This window comes from Pagrus pagrus (assembly GCF_965226575.1).
Source record: "Pagrus pagrus genome assembly, chromosome: 2".
Lineage (NCBI taxonomy): Eukaryota > Metazoa > Chordata > Actinopteri > Spariformes > Sparidae > Pagrus > Pagrus pagrus.
In genome coordinates, this window is record NC_140186.1 from 7,002,400 (window position 1) to 7,022,468 (window position 20,069).

The window sequence follows — 20,069 nt, forward strand, 5'->3', positions numbered from 1 at the left end:
TGGCGCAGAGGCCACCCCCTAGCGTTGAAATAATGCTAGTACATGCAACTTACAAACCTTGAACTTGGTTATTTGTTTTGTGGAGGCTCAGAAAAAACAATGCAAAGGACCAGTGAATGCACATGTCCTGTACCTGCACACAGGCCTATTCAACTACAAAATAAAAAAATAAATATTATACAAAAGTAAAGAAAAAAATGTGTTACGCCGTCATGTGGACATAAATAAGTTGAGACCTTGGGATAAAACTTAACTCCTTATCACATGAATAGGCAGGAAATACTATGTTTGACCCATGACCGTATTGGGCTTCCATGTTTGTGTGCTTATTGACAGACATAACTAATGAATGGGCTAATTAGCCTATTAACAAAATGAGCAAAGGGCCGGAATGAGGTTGTCAGAAGGCCGCATTCGGCCCACAGGCCTTCAGTTGAATAGGTCTGATGTAGGCTTTATTTGTTTTAATGTCTTTGTTTTTATGTGAAATTTGCTGCAGCTTGGTTTGAAGGATAAGTTCACCCAAAAAAAAAAATGCAGTCATTATCTAGTCAACCCCATGCGTATGGAAAGTCGGCTGAAGTCTTCGTAGTCCATGAAACAATTCTGGAGCTTCACGGCGAAAAAGCGTTGCCGCATTCTCCTAAACAACTGCCGGAGATGGGGACTTGTTTTAAAACGTGAAATAAAACACAAAAAACAGAAAATTGCTTCATATAGCTTGTCCAGAGTAATCCAAGTCTCTGACAGCCCAGCCCAAATTCATCTGAAAAGACATTATTTGCATCTTGTATACCCACTTCAGACAGGTTGCAAACTAATGCTTTTAGCTTCACAGCTACAGTGAAGATTCCATCAGTTAATGATCTTGGGGCTTTGGGAGACTTGGATTATACCGGCCGAGCAGTATGGAGCTATTTTATGTTGTTTTTTCATGTTTTTATTCAAGTGCCCATCTACAGAAGTTGTTTAAGAGAATGCTGCTTTGCCGTGAAGCTCCTGAAATGTTTTGTGGATGACGAAACCTCACCTGACTTTCCTTTAGCATGAGTGTGAGTAGATAATGGCTGAAGTTTTGTTTTTGGGTGTACTTAATCTTTAAGTCAATTGTTCGTTCTGTTTTTATGCTGCTTTCTTTGCCAGGACTCCCTTGTAAATGAGATTTTAAACCTCAATGAAAGTATTCCTGGTAAAATAAAGGTGATAAAAGTAAATAAATTAAACTTAAGTAAGACACACACACAAGTGAAACAACATCATGTCACAGAACCAGTGTCCAATTCATCAACAAAATCCTTTTCAACAGAACTTTACAGCTTGCATTTAACTGAAGTATATGGATACTTGTTTCAAAACATAAAGAAACAAGTTTTAATTAAAAATAATAATAATAATAATAAAAAGCCTCCGAACAGCTCCAGCTAGTCCAGGATAATATAATTCATCGGAGGCCCTGAGATCCCAAATTGATTTGAAGACATTACTTGCACTCTTTTTAAAGTCGAAATTGTCACTATAGCTGCTGAGCTAAAAGCTTGCCCATCCTGTCCCATTTGGGATCTTGGGGCTTCCAGAGACTTGGATTATGCCAGACATGCTGTATGGAGCCATTTTATTTGGGTTTTTTTTTTTTGGTTGTTTATTAATGTTTTAAAACAAGTCCCTACCTACCTCAGTCTTTTAGTAGAATGCACTGTTTTGCTGTGATGCTCCAGAAATGTTTTTTGGACCACAAAACTTTACCCAACTTTCCATCCAAATGCTGGTGAGTAAATAAAAACTTCATTTTAATTTTTGTGTGAATTCATGTCCTCAGACGTCCAACAGGCTACTCAGATATGAAATATTGAACCATTCCAACAACAAAATAAATAAAAATCAACTTTGAGATATTTGCACTTTGAGTACCTAATATTTTGGTCATGTAATATTTACTCCACTACATTTACTTGACAGCTAAAGCAAAAATCGCAGCTCCTATGCCTTGTTATCAATCAATAGCCAATGTGAACTTGGCTCCACCTCGACTAGCTGCTACTAAAATGGTAAACACATAAGTACTTTATTAGTACGTTATTATTGTCTGTGAATGAGCTCAAAATCAGTTGAAATAAAACATCTCAATTGTCTGCGGAACGAAAATCTCGAGCACTTCCGCTGGCGGAACCAAATAGTGTGACAGCCAGCGGAAGTAAACACCAGAGGCGCGAGTAAAGTGCTTTGAATTACCTTCGTAGTTGTGGCGCAGCTAATTATTTTAGTTGTAGATAACCAACAATGTCTTCTGTCGAGTGTTTGAGAGGTTTCATCAACGAGCGACTAACTGCTGCTGCTGAAGAAATATTCCGAGTTTTTCAGAAAACTATCGTCGAGTACGAGGAGGAGATGGTCCGTCAGCGAAAACTGCTGGATATCGTTTGGAAACCCGAAATAAAGTTAGACAGGATAGGTGAGTAAACTTCATTATTTTAGACAAGAAATATGTATATTTTTTCTATGTAATCCCAATAGTTTAAATATACAGGGGTCCTAATGTGCTCGCCTGTCTGTATTTCTTATTCACCATCACAGTAGTATCCTCTCCCTTTTACTTTGTGTCCCTCCAGGGCTCCCACAGCAGCATGTGTGTACGGAGGACGAGGTTCTCGCTGTCCAGCTGCTCTGTGACCAGGAGAGGAACTCCAGTCTGGACCAAGAGGACCCAGAGCCTCCACAGATTAAAGAGGAACAGGAGGAACTCTGCAGCAGTCAGGAGGGAGAGCAGCTCGTACTGAAGCAGGAGGCTGATACCTTTATGTTGATTACTCCTCATGAAGAAAGTGACCACAGAGACCCAGAACCAGAAAGTGACCACAGAGAACCAGAACCAGAGAGTGACCACCAGCTCCTCTCTCACAACTCTCATGTAGCTGAGAGCCAAGATCAGAAAGGAGGCAAACGTAGAAACTCAGGATCAACTAGAGCTGCAGAGCCAGAACCAAAGAAAAGACATAAAAGACACAAAGTTGAAAAGCCCTACGGATGTGACACATGTGGGAAAAACTTTAAGTTTAAGTGCAAATTGCATGCACACCTGAGAGTCCACACAGGTGAGAAGCCATATTTGTGCAACACCTGTGGGAAAAGATTCAGTCAGAGATCAGCATTAAACGCTCATATAAGAGTCCACACAGGTGAGAAGCCATTTCCTTGCAACACCTGTGGAAGAGATTTCAGATCTTCTGGTAAATTGTGGGAACATATGAGAACACACACAGGTGAGAAGCCATATTCTTGTGACACCTGTGGAAAACTTTTCGGTCGTTCCAGTCACTTGGTGGTCCACATGAGAATCCACACAGATGAAAAGCCGTACCCTTGCAAAACCTGCGGTAAGGGATACCGTCATTTAAGACAACTGAAAAAGCACGTACAAATTCATGAAGGTGAAGAGCTGTTTCCCTGAGGACCTTCATACTTAATTGAGGCTGTCAATATAGCACGTTAATTTTGATTGACAAAAAATGTAGTTCTTTGGTTAAAAGTATAAGTCATGGGGGTCACCCGACATATTTAATATTCTCACTTAAAATATGACTCAAACAGTTTTGGACAAGGCAACAAGAGACAATCTAAGAGCAGAAATGGCAACAAAAAGATGGAACCGTCCTCTCACACACAGAAATTTTAGCCCTGGAGAAGAAAGTCTCTGTCTCAGACCACATAGACGAGCTTGAAAACAGGACAACGAAAGAACATACGCATTTTCAATATGCCAAAGAATATGGGGGGGAGTGATGCTTTGGACTTTTTTGAGTGCTGGCTCCCGAATTTTCTCAACATGGATACCAAGGGAGGCCAAGTTAAGCTAGAGAGGGCTCACCGCTCCCTGGTGCCTAAGCCCGACTCTGACCAGCAACCACATCCGGTCATACTGGTGACTACTATTCTTTATCTTATGCATAATTGAAATGATGGGAACTTTGTTATTTGACATTTGATTTAATTATTTTATTTGCCACAATTTACAACAATCTTCCACGCCACTTGCTTTGGTTTTTTGTGTTCTAGTAACTGGAGTGACCTTATTTCAAGCAATTTGAGTTTATTTTCTTAATGAGAAGCATGCTGGCTCTCAGGTGCCTTACAGGGCAATAATCCCCCTGCAACAGGGGGAGGGACCCCCTCTATGTATTTCTTGTTTTGTACTGTTCAGATTCTGTGTTTGTGTTTGTATTTCATGCTCAGTACTGGCCAGTCACATCAAGTATATCATTATAGCAACACAGTCGATTATGTTAGTTGAACAAATGATACAATGGTGCAGAGTGAGAAACATAGAGTCATATCTTCTATCTTCATGGGAGATTAATTCACTATATCTACGGGTATGCTGATGCAGTCCAGTAAGATAATACTTTGTTCATGGAGTGTAAGGGGCTTACGGGGGAAGGTGAAGCAGAGAAAGGTTTATTCTTTACTGAAAAGGGAACGGGTAAATGTGGACTTAATAAGAATCACGCCTAGATGACAATGAACGTCTCAACCCATCTCTCGGTTGGTCAAATTTATTTTTGCTCTCTCACTAGCCCCAGAGGGGTAGTCGTACTGATACATAGAAATCTTCAAATTTCAATTGAAGACGTGTGTCAAGGATAAATACGGAAGCTTTGTGATTATTAATGGCGTCTTACATGGTGAAGAAATTACCATTATGAATCTGTATTGCCCACCAAATTATTCCCCAGATTTCCAAACTAAAGCCTTCTTGGAATTTGGAGCGCTATCCTCAACAGTAGCTGGAGTTGGAGGAGATTTGAATTGTCTGCTCAATCCCTTAGTTGACAGACACCCACCTCAAAATTCACCTCTGTCAAAGCAGGCTAGTGCTCTCTCGGCCGTCTGTGAAGAAATGAATCTTGTTGATACATGGCGAACCCTCCACCCATCTGATAAAGAGCTCACATCCTATTCACCCCTCACAAATGCCACACTCGAATTGATTATTTTTTTATACGTGAATCATTGGTGCAATGTGTGGCAGCTTGTGTGTTTGGCAATATTGTTGTTAGTGATCATGCAGTTGTGAACCTTTCTATTGGCAGACATTCTGTGAAAAGTGGAAGATGGAGATGTGATTCACCTCTAAAGGATGAGAAATTTGCTTCTTATCTGAAAAGTGAATTCAAAATATTCCTCGCTATAAACTCTCAATCTACCAATGACCCGTTGTTGTGTCTCGACTTCTTATTCTTTGTGTGTTCAAAAAGGTTTTTCAGAGTTTCAAAAAGTCGCCAATAAAATGGAAATAATCTCCAGGAGTCCTCCAAAGCTGAGTGCAGTAATGTAAAATTTTGCTGCCTCTGGTATTTCCCTGCACGAGGCTAAACGTGCCCACCCATGCCAACATTGGTCAAGACAGCCTCCTCACCTCACACACCACTGTGCTGCAGCTGTGAGACGTTTTTTTTAAGTCTCCTCCTTGATATGTTCCACTGCCCTGCTGACTGCATTTCTTTTAAAATAATAACAGTGCTATAAACAACAGTGTTGTATACAGCATTTGATTACAGGATCTTTTTCTTGTATATTTGGTTACATTTTCACTTATGGATTATTCAACTGATGAGGGCACATTCAATCAACTGATGCAGAATAATACATATTTCAACCATCCATTATAATTTCTTCACACTTGATTCTTCTTTTTATCAACACAGCAGTTATTACCGGTTGTCATTTACCACCAACTACTTACTTATGGTTATATTATGTATCCTCTGCTTTTTTCAGCTCAACACATTATTAAAGAGGTTCATTTCTGTCATATATAGCCTATAATGTAACAATGATCTGTTGTTCATATTACACGTGCAGCAAAGTCGGTTGTATAGGAAGATATTTATATACAGACATGCACTTGTGGACTGTATTAACTAGTCTTTGTTTGTTTATTCAAAGAAAATCCATGACATGACCCGGAAGTAGTAAATTGAACTCTGGGTGAGTTGGCATGGAAAGACCTGAATGACACTGAGACACTAACTGTTACAGCTCTGATGAAAAGGGTTAAAACACGGTCTGTCAAAATGCCAACAACTGTGAGCGGAACAAAACAAAACGTAAATTCCACCGACGGAACATTAACAGTGTAACACCACGCGGAAGTAACGACAGTTGTCAATCCCGGAGGTGTTCATTTTAACAGGCTGGTTTGGTTTATCAGTAAAACGTCATTGTAATTGAATAAACATGACTTCGGTCGAGTGTTTGAGAGGTTTCATCAACGAGCGACTAACTGCTGCTGCTGAAGAAATACTCGGAGTTTTTCAGAAAACTGTCATCCAGTACGAGGAGGAGATCGACCGGCAGCGCAAACTGCTGGATATCGTTTGGAAACCCGAAATTGTGTTACACAGGATAGGTGAGTAAAAGTTGATTATTTTGACAAGAGACAGAAATACGTTTTTTATATAATCCTAATAGTTTAAATGTACAGAAATATACTGATTCACCATCACAGTAGTATCCTCTTAATTTCACTTTGTCCCTCCAGGGCTCCCACAGCAGCATGTCTGTACGGAGGACGAGGTTCTCGCTGACCAGCTGCTCTGTGACCAGGACAGGAACTCCAGTCTGGACCAAGAGGACCCAGAGCCTCCACAGATTAAAGAGGAACAATGCAGCAGTCAGGAGGGAGAGCAGCTCGTACTGAAGCAGGAGACTGATACCTTTATGTTGATTACTCCTCATGAAGAAAGTGACCACGGAGAACCAGAACCAGAAAGGGACCACAGAGAACCAGAACCAGAAAGTGACCACCAGCTCCTCTCTCACAACTCTCATGTAGCTGAGAGCCAAGATCAGAAAGGAGGCAAACATGGAAACTCAGGATCGACTAAAGCTGCAAAGTCAAAATCAAAGAAAAGACTTGATGCTCACAAAGTTGTGAGGCCATTGAAATGTGACACATGTGGGAAAGCTTTTAAATATAAATCTGACCTATGTGTGCACATGAGAGTCCACACAGGTGAGAAGCCATATTTGTGCAACACCTGTGGGAAAAGATTCACTCAGAGTTCAGCATTGAACAGTCATGCACGACTCCACACAGGCGAGAAGCCATATTCTTGCAACACCTGTGGTAAAGCTTTCAAACATAACCATATCTTGTTGGGGCACATGCGACTTCACACAGGTGAGAAGCCGTACCTTTGCAAAGTCTGTGGAAAGGGTTTCAGATCTTCTAGTAACTTGTTGAGCCACATGAGAATCCACATGAGTGACTTTTGCAAAAACTGTGCAGCGTTTCCCCTACCATTGTACAGGCCAGGCCAAGGAGCCCCGCCGCCAGGCCAAGAAAAACAAAAATCAATATGCCAAAAATAAGCCACCTATCAATTCATTCATAAATCAGTAATCATTTACATTAGGAGCGCCTCTGCAGCGCAACGCGAGTCAACCTGCTTCGTCGGCCAGTAACGATGCGCGTACCGCTGGTGAGAGCGCGGCCATATTTTCTGGGATGTTTAAGGTTTGTTAGCTAACCAACTATGGCGCCGCCGAAGAAAAGACAAAATGTCGCGGGTGACAGACAACTTAATATAAATAAAATTTTACTGCCAGACTCCGGAGCCAAGGAAAATAGATGAAGGGAGAGTAACAGAGGCAACTCCAGAAAAAATGACAGGTGCAGGTGAGACGGAAGAAAGGGGGGCAGATTGCAGTGGAGAGGGGGACTGCTCGAGGACCGTTACTGCCCCTGACACCGGTCCGACTGCCGACCCCTGTCCGACGGGTGACCCGCGGGCCCGGACCGACTGGTAACGTTAACCCAGCAAAAAAAAATAAATACAGCTAAACACAGAACATCTGGCTGGGATCCCGAATGGCCTAATAACCATAACTACAGCCCCTGGTTGTACCACACTCCCCATGGTAAGTTTACAGTTTGTTGTTTAGCTTATATGTTTGTTCTGATTGAGGAGCTTCTCTCTCTCTCTCTCTTTTTTTTTTGGTAAGCAATAATGATGAAAATAACACAGACAATAGGCTAGTTTTCCCAGGCATTATCAAATGTATGTAACTCTGTTATAATAAAATGAATAAAAAACTTCTATTTGTTAAAAAAATATTAAAACCCTTTTACTCCTATAGTTATAACAGAGTTATAACAGAGCGCCTGGTCCTGTTTGTCTTTTTTTTTTAAATAAATGTGTCAGAAAATGTCCTTTGTGTAAGTTATTTTGCCCCTTTTTTCAGGAGAAGCATACCTTTCAAAATCTGGCAAGTATATGTCATTTTAATGTGTTTTAAATGTGTAATGACAACAAAAACAAAAATGCGGATTTGATTTTTCAGCAGGTTTGACTTTATAAACAATAAAAAATGAACATATCAAAACATTTGGAGATTGTAGAAAGGAAATCTAACTTATTTTACATATCCTCAAGCAGTTTGGTTTGTCTACAGTTTTCATTGTCCATGCTGCAGCTTGTTCTTCTTTTTCATTTCTGGCGTTTTTTAGCTGCAGTGGAAGTCCTTGAAACAGTTTCTGTCAAGCTGTAGACAGAGGTCCACACCACACTCCTCAGAGTGTGAATATAACTGGTAAAATAAAATAAAAAAGTAATAGTAAAGCAATTTGAGACAAAGCCAATGTGAAAAATTACACCAGATATTGAAGAACATGTTTACAATAAAGCTTGGAATAAATTTCTAGTGTAAAGTGTGCTAACGTTAGCCTATTTCCTGTGGAAGTGATGCTGCTACTCCTCCTGTCTTCTCCTGTTCTTGCTCCTGCCCATCCTCCTCCACAAATCTGGATGGGACTCTTATCTCCCTCCTGGATCTTCTCAACATCTTTATTACCTACACTATTTACAAAACTGCGACTGCAAATGACACTGCTAATGCTAACTGCTAAGATCGGGAAAAAACGGGGAAATGCGGCAAAATGCAGCAAAACACGGCAAAAACACAGAAAAATACACTACAAAAATGCTCAATACACACACAATACTAATGTAATATTGACAAGATCAAACTATTATTAACAAAGAAATAACCACTAAAATACCTCTAAAACGCTGCTCAAATTCCACTACACCTGTCAAAAGTTCGCCTCTCACTCATCCACTGCTTGTCAACTCCTCTGTCAAATGTCCCCCCCTCCCCTTCAGTGCTCCCTGCCATTACCGTAATCTGTCACCGGTGACAGCAGCCGTACCAGAATCTCAATTATGTGTAGGGATGTTTTGTCGCTTATGCCGTCAGCATATGCAGCCTGTTAAAAGAGGACCATCCCAGAGGGTTAGGTTATATATATACAGTAACTATATGCAAAGAATGCACCTTAATAAGTCACCCTCTCCTTGTGATCTTGAATACACTCTGGGTGACCAAAAATTTGAATGCAAATATAATAATTGCAGAATTGCAGACTGCTTGCTGGGCCACCTGACTTAATCCGACTGCACCAATACACCATCCCACGCGTCTCGTCTGTTTAGGGTTTTTTCGGTGGGTACCACCGGGCCTGAAAAAAATTCTAGGGGAAACACTGCTGTGGAAAGGATTTCAGTTCCTCTAGCGACTTGTCGGACCACGTGAGAGTTCACACAGGTGAGAAGCCTTACCTTTGCAACGTCTGCGGCAAGAGATTCTCTCAGATGTCACAGGTGCAAAGGCACATAAGAGTTCATCAACATGAAAATCTGTTTACCTGCCAAACCCAGGAGGTTTTTCACATTCATGTGGTGACGTTAAGAGGAGAGAGGGGATTGCCAACTGCAGAATGGACATGAAGTTAGCTGAAACTACAGCAACACTTACAGCAGCTTTAATGATTCATATATATGCTGGTGAGAAGCAGTATAACTTCAACAGCTGTCACACAAAGATGCTTTAGTCTGTCTCAACTGCTAAGGTATATAAGATAACTGACAGGTGAGGAGCTGCATTATTGCAGCAGTTTTGCTCAAATCACATCCTCAGAAAACACCAGAGGATCAGTACACACAGGAGAAACCATCAATGAAATACTTTTTGCAACAGCTACGTCTCTGTAATTGAATGAATACAGTTTCCCATTGAGACGAGGCCACAAGTTACATGTTAGTGTAATGATGTAGAACATTTTCAACATTGTCGTTGAAGTCTGTTGAGCTTTTGAATTATTTTTGTTCACTACTTCAGTTACATGAGTGAGCTGTGAACTCTGCTGAAGCTGAGAAACTATCTAGTGGTGTTGGAGCCTTTTCTTTTGTCGGCAGCACGTCATCTGATTTTATACTTCTGTGTATGTTGTGTTCTACGTGTTCTGCTGTTTTTTGATCTCATGTATTTGAAGTCTAAAGTTGTAAAGTTTCAATAAAAACAAAATAAAACTGTTTTTGTGCTTTAAGTAGTTTCACTTTAAGTTACATGCTCTTCTACTTCACTACATTTCAGAGGCAACTGTTGTATTCTTGAAGCGACTACATTTACTTGACAGCTACAGTTACTTTTTAAAATGTTTTTTTTACATACAAAAACAACTCATTTTGAACAGTTGTACTAAAATGAGATTCTTAACTACAGAAAAAATGTCGGAGGTCAAACTCACTCTGTCAACTTGAAGTTGATAAATTAAAGAATGTGATGATGAAACCATTTGATCCAAATCACAGCTTGATTTGAAGTGTCATTACTGAGTGTTAAGGGCTGAATGCAATCAACAGACTGATTGTAGCTGCTGAGTGATGTATCCTCTGTTTTCAGCTCAACACATTATTAAAGAGGTTTGTATCTACTCTGGCTAAAAGAATCACGCCTCTCACTGATGTCCACAACCACTTTATTTCTCTCCACAAAGTTACGCAACAGGTTATTTTCTCATACAAAAGGTACACAAATTTCAATATTCAGAATAATTACCGTGTACGCCTGTCACAACTTCCGGCTCACGTGTCACGTTACTCAGACAGGAAGTGACCTCTCACAACAATTTTAACTTAAACATTTCAATAAGGTCTGACAGGTGAACCATGAATTAAACTGCATTTTCATCATTCATTTATGTAAACATAATTTTAAAAAACGATCAGAGGCCAAATGTGACGTTATCACCCCAATTGCCGGTGTTGCCATGGTAACTCATAGCCGCTATGGCGAGCGTCAGCTAAACGTAAATTCCACCGACGGAACATTAACAGTGTAACACCACGCGGAAGTAAACAGAAGAAAATGACAGTCGTCAATCCCGGAGGTGTTCACTGAAACAGGCTGGTTTATCAGTAAAACGTCATTGTAATTAAATAAACATGTCTTCTGTCGAGTGTTTGAGAGGTTTCATCAACGAGCGACTAACTGCTGCTGCTGAAGAAATACTCGGAGTTTTTCAGAAAACTGTCATCCAGTACGAGGAGGAGATCGACCGGCAGCGCAAACTGCTGGATATCGTTTGGAAACCCGAAATAAGGTTACACAGGATAGGTGAGTAAAAGATGATTATTTTGACATGAGACAGAAATTCTTTTTTTATATATAATCCAAATAGTTTAAATATACAGGGGTCCAAATGTGCTCGCCTGTCTGTATTTCTGATTCACCATCACAGTAGTATCCTCCTCCTTTTACTCTGTGTCCCTCCAGGGCTCCCACAGCAGCATGTCTGTAAGGAGGAGGAGGTTCTCGCTGACCAGCTGCTCTGTGACCAGGACAGGAACTCCAGTCTGGACCAAGAGGACCCAGAGCCTCCACAGATTAAAGAGGAACAGGAGGAACTCTGCAGCAGTCAGGAGGGAGAGCAGCTTGTACTGAAGCAGGAGGCTGATACCTTTATGTTGATTACTCCTCATGAAGAAAGTGACCACGGAGAACCAGAACCAGAAAGTGACCACCAGCTCCTCTCTCACAACTCTCATGTAGCTGAGAGCCAAGATCAGAAAGGAGGCAAACATGGAGACTCAGGATCAACTAGAGCTGCAGACCCAGGACCAAAGAAAAGACTTGATGCTCACAAAGGTGAAAAGCCCTTCAAATGTGACGCATGTGGAAGAGATTTTAAGCTAAAGTCCGACTTGAATGCTCACCTGACAATCCACACAGGTGAAAAGCCATTTTCTTGCGACACCTGTGGGAAAAGATTCAGAATAAGGAAGTCAATAATTCTTCATAATAGAGTTCACACAGGTGAGAAGCCATTTCCTTGCAAAACCTGTGGAAAGGATTTCAGGTCTTCTAGTAACTTGGTGAGCCACATGAGAGTCCACACAGGTGAGAAGCCTAAGTCTTACCTTTGCAAAACCTGCGGGATGAGGTTCTGTTGGTCATCACAGCTGAAAAGTCACAAAAAAATTCATGAAGGTGAAAATCTGTTTAACTCCAGTCTGGACCCAGAGCCTCCACAGATTAAAGAGGAACAGGAGAAACTCTGCAGCAGTCAGGAGGGAGAGCAGCTTGTACTGAAGAAGGAGACTGATACCTTTATGTTGAATACTCCTCATGAAGAAAGTGACCACAGTGAACCAGAACCAGAAAGTGACCACAGAGAACCAGAACCAGAAAGTGACCACCAGCTCCTCTCTCACAACTCTCATGTAGCTGAGAGCCAAGATCAGAAAGGAGGCAAACGTAGAGACTCAGGCTCAACTAGAGCTGCAAAGTCAAAATCAAAGAAAAGACATAATGTTCACAAAGGTGAAAAGCCCTTCAAATGTGAAACGTGTGGGAAAGATTTCAAGTATAAGTACGACTTTAATTTGCACCTGAGAGTTCACACAGGTGAGAAGCCATATTTGTGCAACCAGTGTGGGAAAAGCTTCCGTCAGAGATCAGCATTGAACTGTCATACACAAGTCCACACGGGTGAAAAGCCATTTTCTTGCAACACCTGTGGGAAAAGCTTCCGTCAGAATTCATCATTAAAATGTCATAAAAGACTCCACACAGGTGAGAAGCCGTGTTCTTGCAAAACCTGTGGAAAGGATTTCAGAACTACTAGTAACTTGTTAGCCCACATGAGAATCCACACGGGTAAGAAGCCTCACGTTTGCAAAACCTGCGGCAAAGCTTTCAAACACAGCTATGTCTTGTTGGACCACAAGAGAGTTCACACAGGTGAGAAGCCTTTCCTTTGCAACACCTGCGGCATGAAATTCTCTTGGATGTCACAGATGAAAAGGCACAAAAGAATTCATGAAGGTGAAAATATGTTCCCCTGCAAAACCCAGGAGGTTTTTCAGACTTAAACCCGCTGTAAGTGATATTTCTTCATCAAGATAAGTGTTAAATTCAGGGGTAGACAATAAGGGAAATTTGCCACTGGCCCCCCCGGGCGTTGTATAGAAACATCTCTCTCTCTCTCTCTCTCTCTCTCCTTCGAACACTAACAATGTACAGACTCACCGACCATCAACTACAGGTTGAAAAAGGTCGGCATAAGAAAGAATGGAAGCCCAGAGAATTAAGAGTCTGTAAACACTGCTCTTCAGGAGAAATAGAAACTGAGGCCCATTTCCTCCTCTCCTGCCCCCTGTACCAAACTGAGAGAGGTTTTCCTACAGCAGATAACTGCAGCAGATCCATCGTATCAGGGAAAAACATGTGATGAGCTGTTAAAAGTCTGTCTGGGAGAAGATCCACAATTTGTAAAGTTAGCTGCACAATATGTAACACTCTGCCATGAGACTAGAGACACACACGAATGCTGATCACAACCATTATTGCTATGATATAATATTGTTGTTGTTTTTCATTTCTTTATTTTATGTATTATTATTTATCATCATCATTTAATATGAACTGTTTATATATTTTTCATTATATATAACAACTTGTAACTGCCTAATGACACCCAATATGTAAATAAGAGAGAGACAGCACTTCATCAGCACACACACACACACACACACACAGGGTATACAGTATAAATGTATATATACTTTTTTCTTTCTTTATTTATTTATTTAATTTATTTGTATTTATTTGTATATATTTGATTCTGTGAATCGTGAATTGTATTCGTTTTGTTTTTTATTGATTCTTGATGCTTTGGCTACATAGTTCTTGTAACATTCATGCCAATAAAGCAAATTTGAATTGAATTTCCTTGAATTCCAGCAACGTCGTTGTATAGGAAGATATTTATATACAGACATGCACTTGTGGACTGTATTAACTATTCTTTGTTTGTTTATTCAAAGAACATCCATGACATGACCCGGAAGTAGTAAATTGAACTCTGGGTGAGTTGGCATGGAAAGACCTGAATGATACCGAGACACTAACTGTTACAGCTCTGATGAAAAGGGTTAAAACACGGTCTGTCAAAATGCCAACAACTGTGAGCGGAACAAAACAAAACGTAAATTCCACCGACGGAACATTAACAGTGTAACACCACGCGGAAGTAAACAGAAGAAAACGACAGTCGTCAATCCCGGAGGTGTTCACTGAAACAGGCTGGCTTGGTTTATCAGTAAAACGTCATTGTAATTAAATAAAAATGTCTTCTGTCGAGTGTTTGAGAGGTTTCATCAACGAGCGACTAACTGCTGCTGCTGAAGAAATATTCGGAGTTTTTCAGAAAACTATCGTCGAGTACGAGGAGGAGATCGACCGGCAGCGCAAACTGCTGGATATCGTTTGGAAACCCGACATGAAATTACACAAGATAGGTGAGTAAAAGATGATATTTTAGACAAGAAATGGACATTCTTTTTCTATATGTGCTCGCCTGTCTGTATTTCAGATTCACCACCATCACAGTAGTATCCTCTTCCCTTTACTCTGTGTCCCTCCAGGGCTCCCACAGCAGCATGTCTGTACGGAGGACGAGGTTCTCGCTGACCAGCTGTTCTGTGACCAGGAGAGGAGCTCCAGTCTGGACCAAGAGGACCCAGAGCCTCCACAGATTAAAGAGGAACAGGAGGAACTCTGCTGCAGTCAGGAGGGAGAGCAGCTCGTACTGAAGCAGGAGACTGATACCTTTATGTTGATTACTCCTCATGAAGAAAGTGACCACAGTGAACCAGAACCAGAACCAGAAAGTGACCACCAGCTCCTCTCTCACAACTCTCATGTAGCTGAGAGCCAAGATCAGAAAGGAGGCAAACAGAGAGACTCAGGAAAAACTAAAGCTGCACAGCCAAAACCAAAGAAAAGACATAATGCTCACAAAGATGAAAAGCCCTACAAATGTGACACATGTGGAAAAGATTTTAAACATAAGTCTGACTTTAATGCTCACCTGACAATCCACACAGGCGAAAAGCCATTTTCTTGCAACACCTGTGGGAAAACATTCAGAATAAGAAAGTCATTAATTCTTCATATAAGAGTCCACACAGGTGAGAAGCCATTTCCTTGCAAAACCTGTGGAAAGGATTTCAGATCTTCTAGTAACTTGTTGCGCCACATGAAAATCCACACAGGTGAGACGCCTTACCGTTGCAACACCTGCGGCAAAGCGTTCAAACGTAGTCATATCTTGTTGGCCCACATGAGTATTCACACAGGTGAGAAGCCTTACGTTTGCAAAACCTGCGGCATGAAATTCTCTTGGATGTCACAGATGAAAAGGCACAAAAGAATTCATGAAGGTGAAAATATGTTCACCTGCCAAACCCAGGAGGTTGTTCAGGCCTAAAGCTGCTGTAAGTGATATTTCTTCATCAAGATAAGTGTTAAATTGCTCTATATTCCAACATCAATCACTGTTACAGATTGTTTGTCCACTAACCCATGTCCCTCCTCCACCTGCTCATGCAGTATCAGAGAATAGACATTTTGTGGTATCCCTGACCACTCTGTCCAATCAGGACAGAGCTCTCCATAAAGAGGCGGTGCTGTCTGCTTCTGAACACTCAGAGAGCAGGAACCTCCTGTTTGCTGTTATGTCTGGTGATCACTGCTACACATTCATGTGGTGACGTAAAGAGGAGAGAGGGGATTGCCAACTGCAGAACAGAATGGACATGAAGTTAGCTGAAACTACAGCAACACTTACAGCAGCTTTAATGATTAATATATATGCTGGTGAGAAGCAGTATAACTTCAACAGCTGTCACACAGATGCTTTAGTCTGTCTCAACTGCTAAGGTATATAAGATAACTGACAGGTGAGGAGCTGCATTATTGCAGCAGTTTTGCTCAAATCACATCCTCAGAAAAACACCAGAGGATCAGTACACGCAGGAGAAACCATCAATGAAATACTTTTTGCAACAGCTTCGTCTCTGTAACTGAATGTGAACAATTTCCCATTGAGACGAGGCCACAAAATGTTAGTGTAATGATGCAGAACATTTTTAACGTTGTCATTGAAGTCTGTTGAACTGTTGAATTATTTTTATTTAAGTTTACATGAGTGGACTGTGAACTCTGCTGAAGCTGAGAAACTATCTCTAGTGGTGTTGGAGCCTTTTCTCTTTTGTCGGCAGCACGTCATCTGATTTTATACTTCTATGTATGTTGTGTGCTATGTGTTGTTCTGCTGTTTTTTGATCTCATGTATTTATTCTCACAATAAAGCTACAAGATTCAAACTGAAGTCTAAAGTTGTATAGCTTCAATTAAATAGAGAACAAACAGATTTTGTGCTTTAAGTAGTTTCATTTTAAGTTACATGCACTTCTACTTCACTACATTTCAGAGGCAACTATAGTATTCTTTTAGCGGCTACATTTACTTGACAGCTACAGTTAGTTTGTTAAATTATTTTTTACATTAAAAAAGCAACTCAAAGGGTGAACCTTTTGGTGTTTCGAGTGTTTGACACATCATTTTGGACAGTGGTACTAAAATGAGATATTTAAGATGAAAAGGGTTAAAACACGGTCTGTAAAAATGCCAACAACTGTGAGCGGAACAAAACAAAACGTAAATTCCACCGACGGAACATGAACAGTGTAACACCACGCGGAAGTAAACAAAAGACCGGCGCCAGTCGACAAACCTGTATACTGAAACAGGCTGGTTTATTAGTAAAACTTCGAGCCGACTTAGTTGTAATTGACTAAAAATGTCTTCTGTCGAGTGTTTGAGAGGTTTCATCAACGAGCGACTAACTGCTGCTGCTGAAGAAATACTCGGAGTTTTTCAGAAAACTATCGTCGAGTACGAGGAGGAGATCGACCGGCAGCGCAAACTGCTGGATATCGTTTGGAAACCCGACATGAAATTACACAGGATAGGTGAGTAAAATGTGATTATTTTGGCAATAATTAGACATTCGTTTTCTATACAATCCCAATAGTTTAAATATACAGGGGTCCTAATGTGCTCGCCTGTCTGTATTTCTTATTCACCATCACAGTAGTATCCTCCTCCTTTTACTCTGTGTCCCTCCAGGGCTCCCACAGCAGCATGTCTGTACGGAGGACGAGGTTCTCGCTGACCAGGAGAGGAACTCCAGTCTGGACCAAGAGAACCCAGAGCCTCCACAGATTAAAGAGGAACAGGAGGAACTCTGCAGCAGTCAGGAGGGAGAGCAGCTCATACTGAAGCAGGAGACTGATACCTTTATGTTGATTACTCCTCATGAAGAAAGTGACCACAGTGAACCAGAACCAGAAAGTGACCATAGAGACCCAGAACCAGAAAGTGACCACAGAGAACCAGAACCAGAAAGTGACCACAGAGAACCAGAACCAGAGAGTGACCACCAGCTCCTCTCTCACAACTCTCATGTAGCTGAGAGCCAAGATCAGAAAGGAGGCAAACGTAGAGACTCAGGAAAAACTAAAGCTGCAGAGCCAGAACCAAAGAAAAGACATAAAAGACACAAAGTTGAAAAGCCCTACAGATGTGACACATGTGGGAAAAACTTTAAGTTTAAGTCCAAATTGTATGCACACCTGAGAGTCCACACAGGTGAGAAGCCATATTTGTGCAACACCTGTGGGAAAAGATTCCGTCAGAGATCAGCATTAAACGCTCATACAAGAATCCACACAGGTGAGAAGCCATTTCCTTGCGACACCTGTGGAAAGGATTTCACGCGCGCCAGTAACTTGTCGGTTCACATGAGAGTCCACACGGGTGAGAAGCCGTACCTTTGCAAAATCTGTGGGAAGAGGTTCTGTTGGATATCACAGATAAAAAAGCATGGAAGGATTCATGAAGGTGAAAACCTGTTAACCTGCAAAACCATGAAACGCAAGAAAAGTGCGAGTAATGTGTCAGTTTCACAGTGACGGTCGCTGTTAATGGCTGTTGGTTTTGCCAAATGTCTGTTCATGAAGAATCTCAGAATCACCTTTACTTTAAAGTTTAGATGAAACCTTCTGAGTTTAGAGGAGAAATCTGTCTTTTCTCTTCGCCCCTGATCACTTGTTTCTGCACAATGTAACTTCAGTGAGTCGGTAGGATCACAGCGTTGGGTCAGACATGTACAGATCTGGGATTTGTATTTACGACAGTGGTGTTGCACTCAGTAACTTAAAGCTGCTGGACTGTGGATTTCTTTGTGAAGGACTCGGGTCTGATTATATTAGATTATTAGAGAGCAACAGCAGCTAACACTAACACTAGTTAGAAATGGAGTCCGCTAACATAAACTAACGACCAGCCTACATCATAAAACAAAAGATCCACAAGCTCCCTTAAAGTAACTAGATGTCAATGAATGTAGAGGAGTAAAATGTACAATAAATCCTTCTGAAGTAGTTGGTAGTGGAGTACAAGTATAACACATTAATTATGGAAAAACTCAAATAAAGTACAACTAGCTCATAATTGCTCCCTGTACAGTACTCAAGTAAATATACTTCAAGCAAGAACGACATCAGTCACAACGTTCTTATTATAAAAACAGCATTTAATTGAATGAATCAATTGAAATTAAGTTACACACATCATGTGGGGAAACCGGCACTCGTCCATCCTCTCTGTTGACCTCCCTACGTTTTATCGTTCGTCTATTTCAAGCACAAACATTATTGGCATTAGACGGACCGCCTGTGTACCCTCCACTGTACTGACTGTGTGTTTCGTATTGCAGCAGACTGATCTATAATTTATTCACAGTTTGACTCAATAGTGCATCAGTTGAAAATCATCCCTCAATCACACCTCAGAATCAGCCATAATTTATAAAGCATACATGATAGATTTGATGTAACGGTGTTTATGTGTTACAAATCTGGCCTGCCAAAATATATTTCATTCGTTATCCTGTGAAATCCAGACAAATTTACAGTGATGTGAGAAAAATGATTACATTTACTACCAGACTTTGTGAGGAGAAACTACAGGTGTCATTTTTTAAATAGACTGGTTGATTTTACAATTTTGGGCCATTTTTTTCATGAGTCTTCTTTCAGTCTAGTGGAAAGAAAACGGCAAAATACACGTTGAAGTGTTTGTTTCAGTAAGTAACACTACAGTGTAGTAACAGCCCTGACACACACACACACACACACACACACACACACTCTGATAACCCTTTTAAACCTTGTTCCAACTGGAGAGCAGGGCAGATAACAGGGAAATCTGCCTGCATACCAAGTTGACTGAACATTAAATGCTTCTACCTTTGCAGCACTCTTTCAATCATAAAGTATCTGTTCTATTCATTTGCCATTATCTTCATCACACTCAGTCACAGTTCTGGTTCAAGGTAAAGAAAACTGCGTTGTTCTCACACTTTCAGAGCCTGAATTATTCATTTAAGATTTACGTTGGATTTCTAACGTGTGACGAGACTGCCGTCTACCGTATCTAGACTGAGTAACAAGGACATATCTTATTACACTTAGTGAAGGAAATGTTGAAGATCGCCATTTATTTAGCAGTAGAATTAGGAATTATTTACTCCTTCTATAACAGTTATTTGCATGAAGTTAACTTCCTGATAACAACACCACCCAGAGGTCACCGTGAAAAGGTTTGCCCTGTTTGTTTTGAGTATAAATCCGACAGGTGGTCAAGTTTTACATATTGCAACTTTAACATTTTTACCGTTCATCCATTTTTATCCAGAACAAGTTTTTTCTCATTTTCTGAGCTAGAAATATCCTCTTCAGTTGAACTTACACCAAACTCTCCACTTTTGTTCCTGTGTATATTCTAACTGAGCAGTTTGTTCATAATTCGTAGCCCGATTT

The 20,069-nt window shown here is 40.8% G+C and overlaps 4 protein-coding genes across 4 annotated transcripts; all 4 read left to right on the plus strand.

The window, feature by feature from the left end:
- Positions 1–706: 706 nt before the first annotated feature.
- On the plus strand, positions 707–13,918 carry LOC311273046 (uncharacterized protein). Its single transcript, XM_084379913.1, has 4 exons — positions 707–2,449; positions 2,607–3,435; positions 11,306–11,454; positions 11,614–13,918. Exons 1-4 carry the CDS (start codon positions 2,278–2,280, stop codon positions 13,209–13,211), a joined length of 2,748 nt encoding a protein of 915 aa, XP_084236039.1. The 5' UTR covers positions 707–2,277; the 3' UTR covers positions 13,212–13,918.
- On the plus strand, positions 6,173–9,627 carry LOC311251894 (uncharacterized protein). Its single transcript, XM_084344556.1, has 2 exons — positions 6,173–6,403; positions 6,536–9,627. The coding sequence occupies exons 1-2, from the start codon at positions 6,232–6,234 to the stop codon at positions 7,366–7,368; spliced, it is 1,005 nt and encodes a 334-aa protein (XP_084200682.1). The 5' UTR covers positions 6,173–6,231; the 3' UTR covers positions 7,369–9,627.
- A 312-nt stretch (positions 13,919–14,230) lies between the features above and the next one.
- Positions 14,231–16,555, plus strand: LOC311272512 (uncharacterized protein). The gene is made up of 2 exons (XM_084378967.1): positions 14,231–14,639; positions 14,766–16,555. Exons 1-2 carry the CDS (start codon positions 14,468–14,470, stop codon positions 15,608–15,610), a joined length of 1,017 nt encoding a protein of 338 aa, XP_084235093.1. The 5' UTR covers positions 14,231–14,467; the 3' UTR covers positions 15,611–16,555.
- A 329-nt stretch (positions 16,556–16,884) lies between these two features.
- Positions 16,885–18,421, plus strand: LOC311272520 (uncharacterized protein). Its single transcript, XM_084378979.1, has 2 exons — positions 16,885–17,156; positions 17,314–18,421. The coding sequence occupies exons 1-2, from the start codon at positions 16,985–16,987 to the stop codon at positions 18,156–18,158; spliced, it is 1,017 nt and encodes a 338-aa protein (XP_084235105.1). The 5' UTR covers positions 16,885–16,984; the 3' UTR covers positions 18,159–18,421.
- The last annotated feature ends 1,648 nt before the right edge of the window (positions 18,422–20,069 follow it).